Consider the following 15,469-nt stretch of genomic DNA (forward strand, 5'->3'; position numbering starts at 1 on the left):
AATGCTAACTTTTTACAACTAGCAGTTGCGCTCATTCTGGTATTTCAAAGTGACTGTCGCCAGTCGGCAGTTATTGATCGGATTTAACATGAATTAGTTCTACAAGCTATCATTTCATAATGGACAATGTACTTTTCGGGCAAGTAGGCATGACCTTTGGGGCAAGTAGAACATGACCTGTACTTGCCCGACGGGCAAGTGCCTCCGAGACCATAGTGTAAACCCCTCATAATACCAAATATCAAGCGATTATGGCAGTATTAATTAATGAAATGTGCATGCCAATGTGATGTAAGAACCACTGTCATGATTGGCCAAACAGACATGGCTTAAAAACATGAGCACTACTGTTTCATTGTTGCTTCACATCATCATAGGAACAAAATGGCACTTGATTCTTTTGAGTTTTTTTGATTGCACTGCTTTGTATCTGCGCGGTTTATTTGCACATTCCATATGAACATGAAATGTGAAATATCATGGCTAATAGAAAAAATTTGGCACCAAGAGGTAGAAAGGCCACTGCGTTTCGAACTAGTCAGAAGTTAAGTGGCAAGAAAGAGTTATCGGACAAACTGTCCCAAGTCCTTTTTTCACAGTTTCACATCAGCTGTACAATCTTCAAGGTCAAACAAAGAAAACCGCATTACACAGTTTCCACTGCAGCAAAAGTCCTGAAAATGTCTTAAATCTCGGGGGGCCAGAAATGAAAAGGATGTGATCTGATTCGAAGCTTCGTTTCTGTATCCAACAGGTTGATATCGCAAACCAATTAATAAACATAAAGGCACCCAGGCATTTGGGGTAAAGCAAACTTTAAAACCGAAAGATAAACCACGTTTAAGTCCCTCAAAATATAGCATCTTCACTTTCCACTTTGTCTTTAGTTTATTTTCCGAGTTCTGCTGCTGCCAACTGGAATAACAACAAAAATACTACAGCGTTAAAAAAATAAAAATGGAAGCTGAGAACCAGAGGAGGGCTGTGACAGGACAGTCATTCCCTGGATCTCAGCCTTGCTCTGATATGTACACAGGTGGAGGGTCACTACTGTATGGCCAATGCTAGGAATGGACACCAGTGGGGAACATTCTGAACCGATCGCCATTTAAGCCCGATTTAGACTGGGCAGCGCATCGCGTCTCGCACCGAAAGATAGCCGATCTACATGAGTATTCTGTTCATTCAAGTGTAATGTGCAAACAATCGTTACTATCTGACCATTTATTCCAGGTCTTAGCCTGGTAAACCATAGCCTGGCATGGCAAACCATCCCGGTCGCGTGAATTCACATTATCATTGTCTTCTGCAGAGGGGTGGGCGTTTTGCAGAAACCAAAAAGTGGAAGAGCCAATCAACGTCTGCGCTCAGGGCCCTGTGATTGACAGACACTGAATGGCCCCTCAACTTCTCCACACGTCCCAAATAATCACCCGTCTCTCATTGAGTCTTTGTGTCTCCTACCGGAACCCACAGCTCGTCATCAAATTATTGGCTTAGGAATGCGACAAAAACGAAAAAAATATCTATCCATGAATTCAAGTCTCCATGGGTTGAATGATCGATAGGGAAAAAAAGTAATTTTGGGGGTGAACTATCCCTTTAACTCTTACTTTGAGGAAAATAGATGATATCCAAGCTCACAACGCATTGTGAACTTGTAGATGGGCTCTTTTCGGTGCGAGACACCAGCGTGCCAACTAAATCAGTCGATATACTATACTATCACTTCATCTTCCTCCGCACAGGGTCATCAACAACAATCAGATATTAAACTGATAAGAACAGATTCTACACTTTGATCTTTAGCCAAAAGACAGAGGAGAATGGAGGCTCAACGATGTGCCACTCACCGGTGTCCATTCTAACAAGATTTGGGCCCCTTGGATGGAGATGGAAAGTAAATACATTGTACAATCTTTGTTTATATACAGTGTGATGGATAGGGCACAGTGTGTGTTAAATGAGGTGCTCTCCATTTTCTTTCTGTCACAGCAGTGAGTGTTGGGCCGGCTCCACTTCTCAGAGGATCCGAGATCTCTTGCTGGCCAGCGACCCATGCTGAAAGAAAGAAGAGACACATTCAATCCGGGAAAGCATCTGTGTCATTTTAGAGTTTAGAGCAGGGGTCTTCAACGTCTTCAGGCCAAGGACCCCCTAGCTGAGAGAGAGATGAAGCAGGGACCCCCTCTATATTGTATAATATTGTGTTTCAGATAACATTTTGCTGCTTTTTTTCCCCCCTTGACACCTATAATAACTCTTTTCCAAAAATAGCCGATCTAGAGCTTGTAGATCTGCTATTTTTGGCTAAAGTTCTCCTCAGAAAAGTGATGCTAGGGTTCAAGTGGTTAATGTAAAAAAAAAAAATCATGTCACACAAAGATTTGGCGGACCCCCTTTAGTAACTCTGAGGACCCCCTGTTGAAGACCCCTGGTTTAGAGAGAAGAGAGAGATAGTGAGATAAGAGAGAAAAGACAGACAGACAGACAGACAGACAGACAGACAGACAGACAGACAGAACATTGGTTCTGACCATTTCTGCCTCGGCGCCCCACTGAGGCAGAAATTTGTAGCGCCGAGCCCAAAGTTTCTGGTGAAAATGATGCAATGTTGCAATGCACATGCGCACGGCTCAGGAATGTGCATTTGCAAATCTAAATAATGTAGCGCACGTTAGTTAACAAAAGGACTCAAATCTGTCTTCATTTTAGTTCACGAAAAAAGACGAGACGAAATGTTTTATATTGTTTTCTTCTCATCTTTCCTGTGAAGCGCAGCGCTCTGTTTATAAACAGCTGCTGCTGACGTGTAGCGGCACACACACACACACAGAGTTGAATGGACAGTTACTGTATGCTGCGCTCACAGCAGCTACAAAAGTTACAAATCCAAATGACTGAAATCAGTTGGGGCGACTGAGAACTTTAATCCATGTGCAGCCCTGGAAACATCCACATTTTTCAGACCGAGGTGCAAAACAAACAGAGGATGAGTGTGTTAGTTTCTACGGCCTACCTTAGCCTGCTTGTAGAAGTGGGGAGCCAGTTCAACCAACCAGGATGATTCAACCGCAGTCACGTCACGCATGTAGTACTTTGAAGTCTGAACCACTTCATTGAAGATAACCCTGGAGAAGGACAGAATGTGATAGATTTAAGTTTATTAATAATCATGTGGGGGCGGCCATAGCTGAGTGGTTAGTGAGCCCGCCTAGGGAACCAGCTGGCCCTGGTTGCCCCAGGTTCGATTCCAGGCTATCCCAGCATATGTGCCGATGATATGAAATTTGTCCCTGAGCAAGACTCTTAACCCCAATTGCTCACAGGTTCTCATTGGAAACAAGACCGTAAGGACTTTCATGAACGACCTGTTAAAAGGAATTATCCTTATCCTTATGTCGTCACTGTCAGGCGCAAACCTATCTCTGTACTGCTACTTTTTTATTTTCTGTAATAAAAAGAACAAAAACATTGCTAGAATATACAGTATTTGTATTGTATGAATGAATTTATCAATGACATATATGGACAGACTTAACGTACCATTTTGGAGGCGTCTCCCCAAACAGCACAGAGTTGGGGTGGATGAGAAGCTCACGGTCGTCACGTAGAGTCCTGAGATGGAGAGGCAGTAGGTTATTATTATCATTGTGATCGCTTAAATCAGACATCAAGCTCGCCATGCCTTAGTTTAAGGGTTCCCAAACATTTCAGGCCGTGACCCCCCAAAATAATAATAATATTTGAACTGGGGACCCCCCACCCTGACAAGCACTTGGAATTGTATAGGAGTTGAGGCATTTACATTTAGTTTGACTCTGTTCCACAGATAAATATTGTGAAAATAGTCGCTCAAAAATTAAAAGTCATTAAATTGTAACTTTAGAAATGTGCAGATATACCCTGTACAGTTATACTGTATGTTGGTTTGTTTACTGTTAAGTGAGAAAACAATGTTGCACATTAAGCTAATCGTCTGAGGACCCCCCAAAATAATTTGGGTCCCGACCCCCAGTTTGGGAACCACTGGCACGAGTTAGGAAACAACACAAAAACATAACAAAGTGCCACGACAGATACGCCCGAGTGTGTGTTTGGTGATGACTGACACAACAGGTGTGCCGTCTAGCTCTGACTCAGGCCATGTGTGACTGCTTAAATCAGCCATCATCCCATCTGATAATAGTTTCATATTGTACGGACACATGCAAATCATTTCTCTTCCTTTCTCCATGGTCGGTCTCTCACCTGTAGGATCCTGAATGGTGAATGCGGGCCGCGTTGGCAAAGAACCCGACAGCAATGCACTTCAGGATCACATCAGGGTCACCTGGACAGCAACACAACGGCAGGAAAAATAAATTCAATGCCTTCAACCCCACATGATACTGTATGATGGGACAGGCACCACATGACACACTTGCAGAGACACACACACACACACACACACACACACACACACACACACACACACACACACACACACACACACACACACACACACACACACACATACCTTCACTGGTGTTACGCGGCACTTTGAACTTGTTCATGAGCCGACGCAGCTGCTCTCGGACCGTCACGGCTCGCAGGAGACCCTTGTAATTGAGGAAGTGTTCCTGACACCACTGGGAACTCTTCAGGTGCTGAAGACAACAGAGAGAGACATGGGTGCAAGGTTAGCCAATGGAATACAACCACTACAACGACTACTAACCACTGTGTTTCCTGCACTATCTGTCCCGAGTGGACCTCTGACATAGACCTACTGCACATATAAACGGAGCAGCTACCTTTAAACACACATAGGCTTTTTTGTATACTATTTAAATAGTTTTAAGAAAAATGCTGTTAATTATCCCAAAAGTGACGCAGAAAGTTCCCCCCAGAATAGGCATGCTGGGGTTCAAGTGGTTAATGTGGTTAAAGATAAATGTATTGATATTCAGAGGATTAGACAAAACACACTTATTGTGTATTTTACCTAAGGTACCTTTAAATATTGACCTCTGCTAACATATAAAATGTCCTACTGTATGATGTCATAACATATAGATATGTTATTGTATGCAGCTGATCTGAAATCACACGAAATGTGTGGCAGCTCATTTTAACTTTTTTAGTTTCTTTACAGATCTTTCATTAAACTCATTCATATCTCAGAATTAGAGTGACAGGATATCAAAATGGTTCAATAAAACTATTTGACATTCATCCAAACTTGTTCAGCGATTCTATAATTTATGAGGACGCTTTGTAGAAATAGATTAGAATATAGTATAGTTTATAATAAAATACATACATCTTCCTTTATGCACTCTTACTTTATGACACTGCAAAAAGAAAACACTAAATGTTGAAAATGTTTGTAATTCACCATTTATGAAACCATCTTTTCAAATACTAAATAATAATTACTCACCAGTGTTACTAAAATATTTCATGCCAACACACCCTGCGGTAAGACTAGACTAGAATCACACATGCAGTCATGAATCATGAAAATCCACTATTGTACACTATAAAACAACCAAGATTTCAACTTTTCGATAGTCAGACTTTAATTATGAATGCAGTCACATTACACATTACATCAGAAACACTGTGTCTCCCATCTCATTGAGTGACTATAATATAAACAGTTAACAGGGCATTTCAGTGAGCATGTAGACCATAGTACAGTTAAAACAACTCTACAGGATGGCTCTCTATCATTTTAGTTGAGTGTCTTGTTTTCCTGTTCATTTCCATCCTTCTCCTTATCTATCCCTTTAAGTGTATTCATACATTTCACTCCAGTTATTTATTTATTCTTCACATTCTTTTCTACAGCAGGACAGGATATCAGTATGTAAATCAGTCATTTTCATTAGTAGGATCAACGTTTTTAACCACATGTTTGTGTTATTGTTCTGGGTATAATTACATGAAAAGAAAGAAAAAAAGAAAATACAGAATTGGTACATTAGTCTGATACATTATACAGTAAAACTACAGATGCTACACAAATCAGAATATACATTACATCATTATATGTTTCAGTGTTGAACAAGGTGTGTAAAATGAATTTTAAATCTCCAAATAGGTGTAGCCACCAGTTCCAAACACATTCATTCATGGGTCTGGTGCAAATGTGGCCATAAATTAATGACAGTTTGTCCAAATATCAACAAACTAGATGGATATGTTTAATGATGCTATTGAAACCCATAAATGTCCCCTTAAATTGAACAGTAGGGTGATGGCATTGCTGAAGAAGGCCATGACCTGGCACAGATTTTACCATGAATGATTTTTAGGATATGTCCTTTTGCACACCTACAAACAAACAAGTGCGTCGGAGTATGAATGCTGAATATTGAAGAGAGAGGGAGTCTTCACTCATAAAGAGGTTTTTATTTAGGATGCAATGTTTCGGCCGCTTGGACCTTCATCAGGCATAAAAGTAAATGATTGAAATGTCTGATTGTCATAAAATCTGTTAATTATCTTTAACTCTTAAACTGACAGGGTTTTTCAAAAACTTTTGTCAGAAACTGTCAAAGGACAAATTGCCGCTTTGCAGTTATATTTATCATTTTGATAATTTAACTCTGAACATAAAATATTATAATAATAATCATTGATAACAAACAATCATTACCATTATTAATTATAAACATTACATAAGTTTTAGCATTACTATTATTATTGATAATAGACAGGTGATAATAGGATTTATAATTATTGGTTATTAACTAAAAACTGTAGATATTATTCATAACAACATAATCATCCCATCATATGAACATGTTGATGACATCACAGATCAGAGACTAGTGTTACTTTAGACACTTGATTGTCATCCATAGACACAACACATCATATGGTCTCTGTCGGGTGGAAACCTCATACAGTATGTTCCAAAACTGTTACTTTTCAGGATTTAAATAAGCATCATTTTTTTATGCTTTTGTGTGACGCTGTAGAATGATCAAGTACAAGTAGGGCGTTCATTTACAAAAAAAATTTGATTAATATGGAGATAAGAGGTTTCTGCCCGACAGCAACGAAATAGACACTATACTACTAGTACTGTTCCTTTACTTGTTCCCCTTTAAAGTACTTCTTACCACCCATCATCATCATGTCTAACTATCCAGAGTTACACTGACCTTCCCTGGTAACATCTTCAGAGGGACAACAGTCCCTGACCATTGAAACCATTGACCATGACCATTGAAAATGAATGGAAAGAGTGTGTCAGTGAAAGTGTGTGTGAAGGTGTGTAGGTGTGTGTTAGTATCAGGATCAGAGAAGGACAGCTTTCCTTCATTCCAGTCCAGCTGGACTCTGATCCTCTGAGGTTTCTGCTTCACTGAGAGAACAGTGGCTGACCCTGGTGAGAAGCGTGCTGTGTATTTACCTATATCTAGCCCTATTCTCCAGAATTGACCCCCTCCTGTCCCCTTCCTCTGAAAGGACTCTGCTAACACACCTACATCCCAGTATGTACTGTCTCCAACCTCAACATCCCAGCTGTGAGTCCCTGAGTTAAAGCCCTCAGAACCCAGGACAAAGCCATAGTGGTCAAACCTCTCTGGGTTGTCAGGAAGCTGCTGTTTCTCTCCCCATCTCACACTGGTCAGATCATCAGACAGGATGTAGTGTGGATAGGCAGTGTTGGGATCCAGAATGACAGGAGTGTAGGAGACAATGTCCTTCATCTTGTCCCAGACTCTGAAGGTCAGGTTGCTCAGGTGTTTGGTCACGTCTATCAGAGCTCCTGAGACCGGCTGTGGGTCCTGCAGTGTGAACTGGACTCTTTGCATTGTGGTCTTGTAGTTCTGCAGGAATGAGATGTGTTCAGCTCTCAGCTCCTCCTCTATGGCTCTGATTGTGTTTGAAAGAGTTGAGATGTCTCTGTTTAGACCCTCAATCTTCTCCTTCATCATCTGACTCTTCTTCGACTCTTCCTCCCTCAGTGCAGTGATGCTGGCCTCCTCTTCCTCTTGTAGAAACTGATGCATCTTCTTAAACTGTTCCTTAATCTGCATTTCTGTGTTCTGAGTCTGGGACTGAATGTGTGCTGCTGTTTTATCATAGTTTGTTTTAAATTCATTAAAAACCACCAGTTTCTCCTGTAAAGGCTTCAGTGATTTCTGGACTTCCTCCTTGTGATCAAGTGCAGCTTCATCGATGGGTCTGAATCTGTGGTCGGTGTGTTTTTTAGAATCTCGACACACAACACACACTGGCTGTTGACATCTCAGACAGAACAGTTTGAGTTTCTCAGCATGCAGACTGCAGAGATTCTCAGATCCTGTTGAAGCTCTCTTATGTCTCTCCTGTATGAAGGCCTCACACACGTTCTTCAGAGCCAGGTTTCTGGGTGGATCCACTGAATGTCTCTCTTTACAAACTGGACATTGCTTTATTACCTTCTCTCTCCACCATTCCTGCAGACAGGCTTTACAGAAGCTGTGGCTACAGGACAGGAGAACAGGATCTTTAAAGATGTCACGACACACGGGACAGGAATAATCCTCTTCAGGGCGAGACGACTTGGAAGCCATTTGGTCTCCGAGTGAAGCTACTATAACACTGTTCAAGCCAGGAAATCAGCCAGTCAGTGGTGGTAACACTCCCTCCTCTAGAATGTTCCCTGAAGTTTACTTTCACTGTGAATCCTGGTTCTTGTTAAAGTCCATTCAGCTGACAGAGTCAGCAGCAGGTTCAAGGTCTGGGTCAGTATTCCCTCCTGTAGCTGTGGACAGACAGTCTGTCCTCCCTCAGTGGAAGTTGTGTTTGATCTGAAGGTGATTCTTATTATCGGTCTCTCCGTGTGTGTGAGGATGATAGTACTGCAGTGTGAGGGGTAAGGTTAGCAACCTCTCTGTTTCCTGTTTCATGTCAGGTGAGACTGGCAATGGGCAGAGCCTTGATAACGCAAATTTGCAATGCAAAGTTCAGTTATAATCACCTTTTCACCCACTGAGGGCGGAGGGCAGCAATGCATTTGCATTTGAGATTATGGCAGTGATGAAGTGTTGGCGGACATGGTGACATTACTTTAAAGACAAGTTAAATATAGGCGAGTTCATGCTGAAACACAAGAAGTGATCTCATACATGGAGATTCTGACCTCTGTCCCACTACCTAATAATTGATTCAAGTTTCATCATGTGACTTCACACATTACAGCACCAAACCTGGGGGGATTATATCTCCACCCTGGCCTTGGAACGCCTCAGGATCCCCCAGGAGGGAAGTGGCTATGTTGCTCTGGAAAGGGAAGCTCTCTGCTGGAACTGTTAACCCCGCGACCCGATTCCGGATAAGCAGTTGAAGATGGATGGATGGATGTCTGAAGAGAATGTCTGAGTCCAGCCTTAAACTTACTGTACCTGTGTGCAGTTATTGCACAACCAACCAAGTATTAAGGCATTAGTCCACATACCTTGATGAATGCTTCATACACGTTCAGCATGGTGAGATGATCTCCCTCAGCCACAGCAAACTTCCTGTGTTCTCTAGCCTGCAGAGTCAAACATCAGACAGAAGTGATTTATGTTTTATGAAGTACTTCTCCGTGACGATGTACACAGCAGTGATTCTCAACCTTTTTCTTTTCATTTCAAGGACCCCCCAGTTTGAATGATATGCATTAGGCCAAGGACTTAATACAATGTGTTCTCTTTGGGACCAAAGGATTTTATCCCATTTCCAGCAATCCCATTTATAGCAATTATACAGTGCAATAATGAGGCTCTTACACCAGTGTGCTATCAATGCCCCAAGACAGAGTCAAGTAAAGGTGTCACGTGACAAAAAGGAACAGATCTACAAGCTAATAACATATCACGGTGCAACGTGTTGTCAGCTTGTAGATCCATGTGTTAATTATTTTGAGACAAATTAATTTAAGTCGACTCCAATTAATAGTAATTAATATTTACCATTTGAGTACTATACCTGCACTCCTCCATCCGTACTCAAATGTTTTATGTTTATAATGTAACAGTGAAACAGCCTTGAGTCCATATTTATAACATAATGCAATGTGTTTTATCAGTGACCTATGGAGTGGTGCATATCAGTTAAGATAAGATACTGTATACATTTATAGGCTAATTTAAAAGTTATTGACCTGGATTGTTTTATGTAATATATCTGTCTGTCATCATGATTTGTGTGCGTGGGAACTCATTTTAAACAAGCTTAGTGCTTAATGTCTACCAAATTCATGCAGTTTTAACATAATTCAGCACTATGTGTTTCAAGTTTCAATGTGTGGCCCAATGTGTGGTACATTGTAAAATCCTGAGTGTTTATTTAACTCCATTTGTGCACTCTCCCCCAGACCCGATGATGAGAAACGGTGATGGTACAACGTATTGCTTTAGAAAAACCCCAGTTTCAACTCACAGCAGCTTTCTTCTGATTGGGCGGTACGACGAAGATGTTCTGAATCTGCATCATGGCGGCGATGGTGACGATCTCTTTGGAGCAGCCGAAGGTCCCAGACTCCAGGAGCATCTTGGCAAACATGGGGCTTAGAGGGAACTCTGCCATCCGCACGCCCATGGGGTCAGTCAGCCGGCCATACTGGTCCAGGCCTGCCAGTACACACACACACACACACACACACACACACACACACACACACACACACACACACACACACACACACACACACACACACACACACACACACACACACACACACACACACACACACGGATTAAAGCAAAAATTCAATCAGATTCAACCAATCAAAAAACCCTAGAGCGTACAATGTAAGTCAATGAGAAGACCGTTTTCGATTGTAAATCTCTAATCCAACAAAGCAACTATAATTGAAGATATTAGATATATAATTGAAGATATTATATTTGGAGTTACACCATGGCCAGACAACAACAGCCTAAACCTCTACCGACGTGTAAGGTTTGCTTTAAGGAGTCATTTCTTACCTCCTAGAGCGTAGAGCAGCTCCAGAGCCTGGACCATGGTCTGGGCAGGGGGAGGCTGTTCAATGACAACACAGGAGGTTATGTCAAGTCCAGCAATATAATTACAACGTTTAACATTTAAAAAAACATAATGCCACATGCTTCTACGTCCACTTTATGTGAACCATATAATCCAGGGGTGGGCAACTCACACTTCCACATTGCATATACTGTTGGGCAGACACCTCTTGTCTCCGTATTTTTCGTAAATTAATGCCATACTTCGCCATTCTATGTCACACAAAAGTAGCAAAAACAGCCGATCTACAAACTCAAAACGCGTCGCACCGCAATGCGTTTTGAGCTCGTAGATCTGCTATTTTTTGGGGGGGAAATCAGATTTTCTTTTGCCATTTTTGAATTGGAATCCTGAAAAGTAACATTTTTATTTAATTTCAAATGCATTTAGTTATACTTATGTTAACTTTTTGAACTTAAATACAAATACATTGGACATGAAAAAGACAATAGAATCTTTATGCTAGTCATTATGCTACTAATATAGACTGAAGTAATTAAAGCGGGTCATGCTTGCATGTTTGGAATTGTAACAGCTGAAATCAATAATAATATCAATATTCCGCCATTTGCCCATATATGATATAACCCCTAGTGCCATCTGGACTGAACTTTGAAATGGGAAAAGTTTGTTTTAGTAGGAGTTTTGTCCCTTCAGCCATTAACTGCACTAAACAAGCTGCCTCGCCGACCGGATGGTTTTTGTGTATACGGGGGACTGTTGTGTGCTATGTTGTTCTGTGCTATATGGTTGTGTGTTTTTCTGTTGGAACAGACTGTGAAGACGAATATCCCTGAGGGGACAATAAAGACTATTATTATTATTATTAGTGCCCCTATTCTGGGGCGAACATTCTGTGATAACATTCTGTCAAAATAAGTAAGTAGGTCAGAGTGGCGAGAACAAGGGAGTCCATCCCCTTCTCTGTGTCCTGGGAGATGGACTGCTGAGGTGGAGCACCACACCTACCATCAGCTCCCAGTAGTTACCACACAACTTAGTTACTTTTGAATCAAGCCCTCATATGCTGAGTTGGCGGTGCCTAGGATTGAACCTAGAACCTTGTGGTCCAAAGCTGAGTTTTCTGCCGACTAAGCTATGTGACATGTTGTGAGCTTGTATATCAGCTATTTTCAGCGAATATATAGGGTTTAAGTGGTTATTAAGGAAACATTTTCTCAGTGACTGATTTCAGGAGCGCCACTATACAGATATAGCTAAAAGACTCAAGACTGTGTCAATTTCACAGATTTAATTCCAGTAGTCCTCTCGGGTGGACCAGTCTAAGTTAATTAAAAAAGCAGAGATCAAATCACAGCCACCTCTCCCTCTCTCTCTCCCCTGTGTAAAACCCAGAGTCAGTTATACTCACAGAGAGGAAGCTGAATCGCAGTACGTTGTCGATGCCCAGGGCCTTGAGCTGCAGGATGACGGGGGCCAGGTTGGTGCGCTGCATCTCTGGCACTGTGGTGGCGGGCAGTTTCTCAAAGTCTTCCTCTGATGACAGGTATAGGCAGAGAGAGAGAAGTTCAATTACATTTTATTATTGTGCCGAATCAGCCCAGTGGCCTTGTGGCAGAGTCCTGCAACCGGCCGGGTACCCATGGATACCCGATGGGTGAAAAATATACTTTTATGAGTTGACGGGGAAGGGGACGGGCGGTACTGAACCAAACGCGGGTGGGTAACATTTTATTGTGAAATTGTTTCCGCCCAAACAACGTCACTTGTGTAACTTAACACAGCACGCCGGTCAGTTGTCTTAACTCACAAAAAACACATTGAACGTCCTGTTCAACCTTCAAATTAAAATCATCTGACAATGTAAACAATGACACGTGCGTACTGCGTGTATGCGCGTTCTCGCGCGTGGCTATATATGGAAAAGCTTGCTCCTCCGTTCTTCAATTGACGTGGACATTTCGGAACGAATCTGACCACTGAATGTACCGCTATTGTTGAAGGCTGCTATCTCGTGTTGAAAGCATTTTAACACACTTTTAAATTGAGCGACTGAAGGCTATTTACTGCATGTAATCACGGGTAACGGGGCGGACAACGGGTCCATTATTTGACGGGCGGGGCGGGTCTGGTTTGTATTTTTGATATAGTCACACGGGTGACGGGTCGGTCTACAGATCTGATTATTGATGGGGGCGGGTGGGTGCGGGTTGTCAAAATTGGACCGGGGTTCGATCCCCGGCCGGGTCATACCAAAGACTCTAACCAATGCCTCCTTCTCTACCCAATGCCCCCGTGCCTGGCACTCTGCATCAAGGGTTGGACTGGGAGCAAGTCCCTGTGACATACTAGCGTCATTCATGTACAGTGTTGCCAGATTCTGTGAGAGAAACAAGCAACCAGGTCTAGGAAAACCAGCCCAAAAGAAGCGACTATGGGCCACCTGAGCACTTTAACATATACATCAGCTATTTGAAAATAACAGATCTAGGGAAATTATAATAAGCAGATCTGGCAACCCTGTTCATGTACAGGGGGTGTACTTGTACATCAAGCTGCCTCACGCTAAGGAAACAGGAGATAGGCTCCTGCCCTATGGGCCTCAGGGCTCCTGCCCTATGGGCCTCAGGGCTCCTGCTCTATGGGCCTCAGGGCTCCTGCTCTATGGGCCTCAGGGCTCCTGCCCTATGGGCCTCAGGGCTCCTGCCCTATGGGCCTCAGGGCTCCTGCCCTATGGGCCTCAGGGCTCCTGCCCTATGGGCCTCAGGGCTCCTGCCCTATGGGCCTCAGGGCTCCTGCCCTATGGGCCTCAGGGCTCCTGCCCTATGGGCCTCAGGGCTCCTGCCCTATGGGCCTCAGGGCTCCTGCCCTATGGGCCTCAGGGCTCCTGCTCTATGGGCCTCAGGGCTCCTGCCCTATGGGCCTCAGGGCTCCTGCCCTAGGGGCCTCAGGGCTCCTGCCCTATGGGCCTCAGGGCTGCTGCCCTATGGGCCTCAGGGCTCGGTAAGGCTTACTTATTAGTGCCGAAATCACAACAAGTTGTCTCTCAAGAAACTTATAGAGCAGAGAGAGACCCGACGTTCCCCTCCTCCACAGTGAGCTAGCATTTTTTTTTTTTGGCGTCGGTTGCAAGGAAAAACTCCCTCTTAATTGGAAGAAACCTCATGCAGAACCGAGCTCTACGGTGGGCGGCCATCTGCCTCGACTGTGTCGGGCGGAAAGACAAGAGGAAGAGAGACGGAGAGAGAGAGAGAGAGAGAGATACAAGCAATGGCAACTAGGCCTGTCACAATTATTACATAATTATTTTTGCATAATCGTCATAATCGTTTCTATGTTGAAAAATGTTCACACATTTTCAAATATTAAAAAAAGCAGAAATAGCTGATCTACAAGCTTACAACGCGCGTTGTAAGCTTGTAGATCAGCTATTTCTGCTTTTTTTTTAAATATTTTCTTTGTATATTTCAGTTATTTGTCATATCTGCCCTGTGCAATATTTGATTACGAAACCTAAAAGGCTTCACATGTTCCAAAGCCAAGCACACAATTAAATGAATTGTTAATTGCAATTAATCGACAACTTAAACTTGTAATGGTGACAGCCCTAGTCTGAAGTGTAGAGTTAAACACCGGCCTGGCATCAACAAATAAGAAGAACTGTGGTTGACCCCACCTGGCAGCTTGTAAAGTCAAACAAACTAAAACACCAGAAAACCTGCACTGCCTACAACCCGCAACTAAGCAAACATGGGACATTAGTCCGTTTGTGTTGGCTACAACGCTTCACAAGATGTGTGACTGTACCCTAAAGAGTTACCAAGTCGCGCACTGTAAAATAGCAGATCTACAAGCTCACAGCATGTCGCATTGTGAGCTTGTAGAGCTTGTAATGCCTGCCTCCCCTCTGCAGGTTGTACCAACAAAGTATAAATCAGGCTTGAAGAGAAGAAAGGGAAAGAGAGCCGTGACAGAATGCAGCGCCGCTCCACTGAAGAAACAGCTTTAATGATGCAGCATTTCTCTATTAGAGACATACAGTATTAATGATGCAGCATTTCTCTAATAGAGACATACAGTATTAATGATGCAGCATTTCTCTAATAGAGACATACAGTATTAATGATGCAGCATTTCTCTAATAGAGACATACAGTATTAATGATGCAGCATTTCTCTAATAGAGACATACAGTATTAATGATGCAGCATTTCTCTAATAGAGACATACAGTATTAATGATGCAGCATTTCTCTAATAGAGACATACAGTATTAATGATGCAGCATTTCTCTAATAGAGACATACAGCATTAATGATGCAGCAGTTCTCTAATAGAGACATACAGTATTAATGATGCAGCATTTCTCTAATAGAGACATACAGTATTAATGATGCAGCAGTTCTCTAATAGAGACATACAGTATTAATGATGCAGCAGTTCTCTAATAGAGACATACAGTACTACCACACACTTATCACAGCTTATTTCTCA

General features: G+C 42.5%; 2 protein-coding genes across 2 annotated transcripts in view; both read right to left on the bottom strand.

Annotated features, from left to right (window-relative positions):
• Window positions 1–2,022: 2,022 nt before the first annotated feature.
• The window catches only part of dhx35 (DEAH-box helicase 35), a gene marked incomplete at its 3' end in the record, with an annotated part of 32,045 nt that continues 18,598 nt past the window's right edge, over window positions 2,023–15,469 (bottom strand). The window contains exons 13-21 of the mRNA XM_080445682.1: window positions 12,389–12,513; window positions 10,959–11,013; window positions 10,411–10,601; window positions 9,443–9,520; window positions 4,520–4,649; window positions 4,252–4,333; window positions 3,547–3,618; window positions 3,020–3,131; window positions 2,023–2,061 (exon numbers count right to left, since the gene is read on the bottom strand). Coding sequence (XP_080301808.1) covers window positions 2,023–2,061; window positions 3,020–3,131; window positions 3,547–3,618; window positions 4,252–4,333; window positions 4,520–4,649; window positions 9,443–9,520; window positions 10,411–10,601; window positions 10,959–11,013; window positions 12,389–12,513 — 884 coding nt within the window. The remainder of the gene's footprint in view (window positions 2,062–3,019; window positions 3,132–3,546; window positions 3,619–4,251; window positions 4,334–4,519; window positions 4,650–9,442; window positions 9,521–10,410; window positions 10,602–10,958; window positions 11,014–12,388; window positions 12,514–15,469) is intronic.
• LOC308097404 (nuclear factor 7, ovary-like) lies at window positions 7,134–8,570 on the bottom strand (the record flags this gene model as incomplete). The annotated part of the gene is made up of 1 exon (XM_080445160.1): window positions 7,134–8,570. The coding sequence occupies exon 1, from the start codon at window positions 8,556–8,558 to the stop codon at window positions 7,134–7,136; it is 1,425 nt and encodes a 474-aa protein (XP_080301286.1). The 5' UTR covers window positions 8,559–8,570.

The sequence above is a fragment of the Gymnoscopelus braueri genome (genome assembly GCF_963280865.1).
Source record: "Gymnoscopelus braueri genome assembly, chromosome: 12".
NCBI lineage: Eukaryota > Metazoa > Chordata > Actinopteri > Myctophiformes > Myctophidae > Gymnoscopelus > Gymnoscopelus braueri.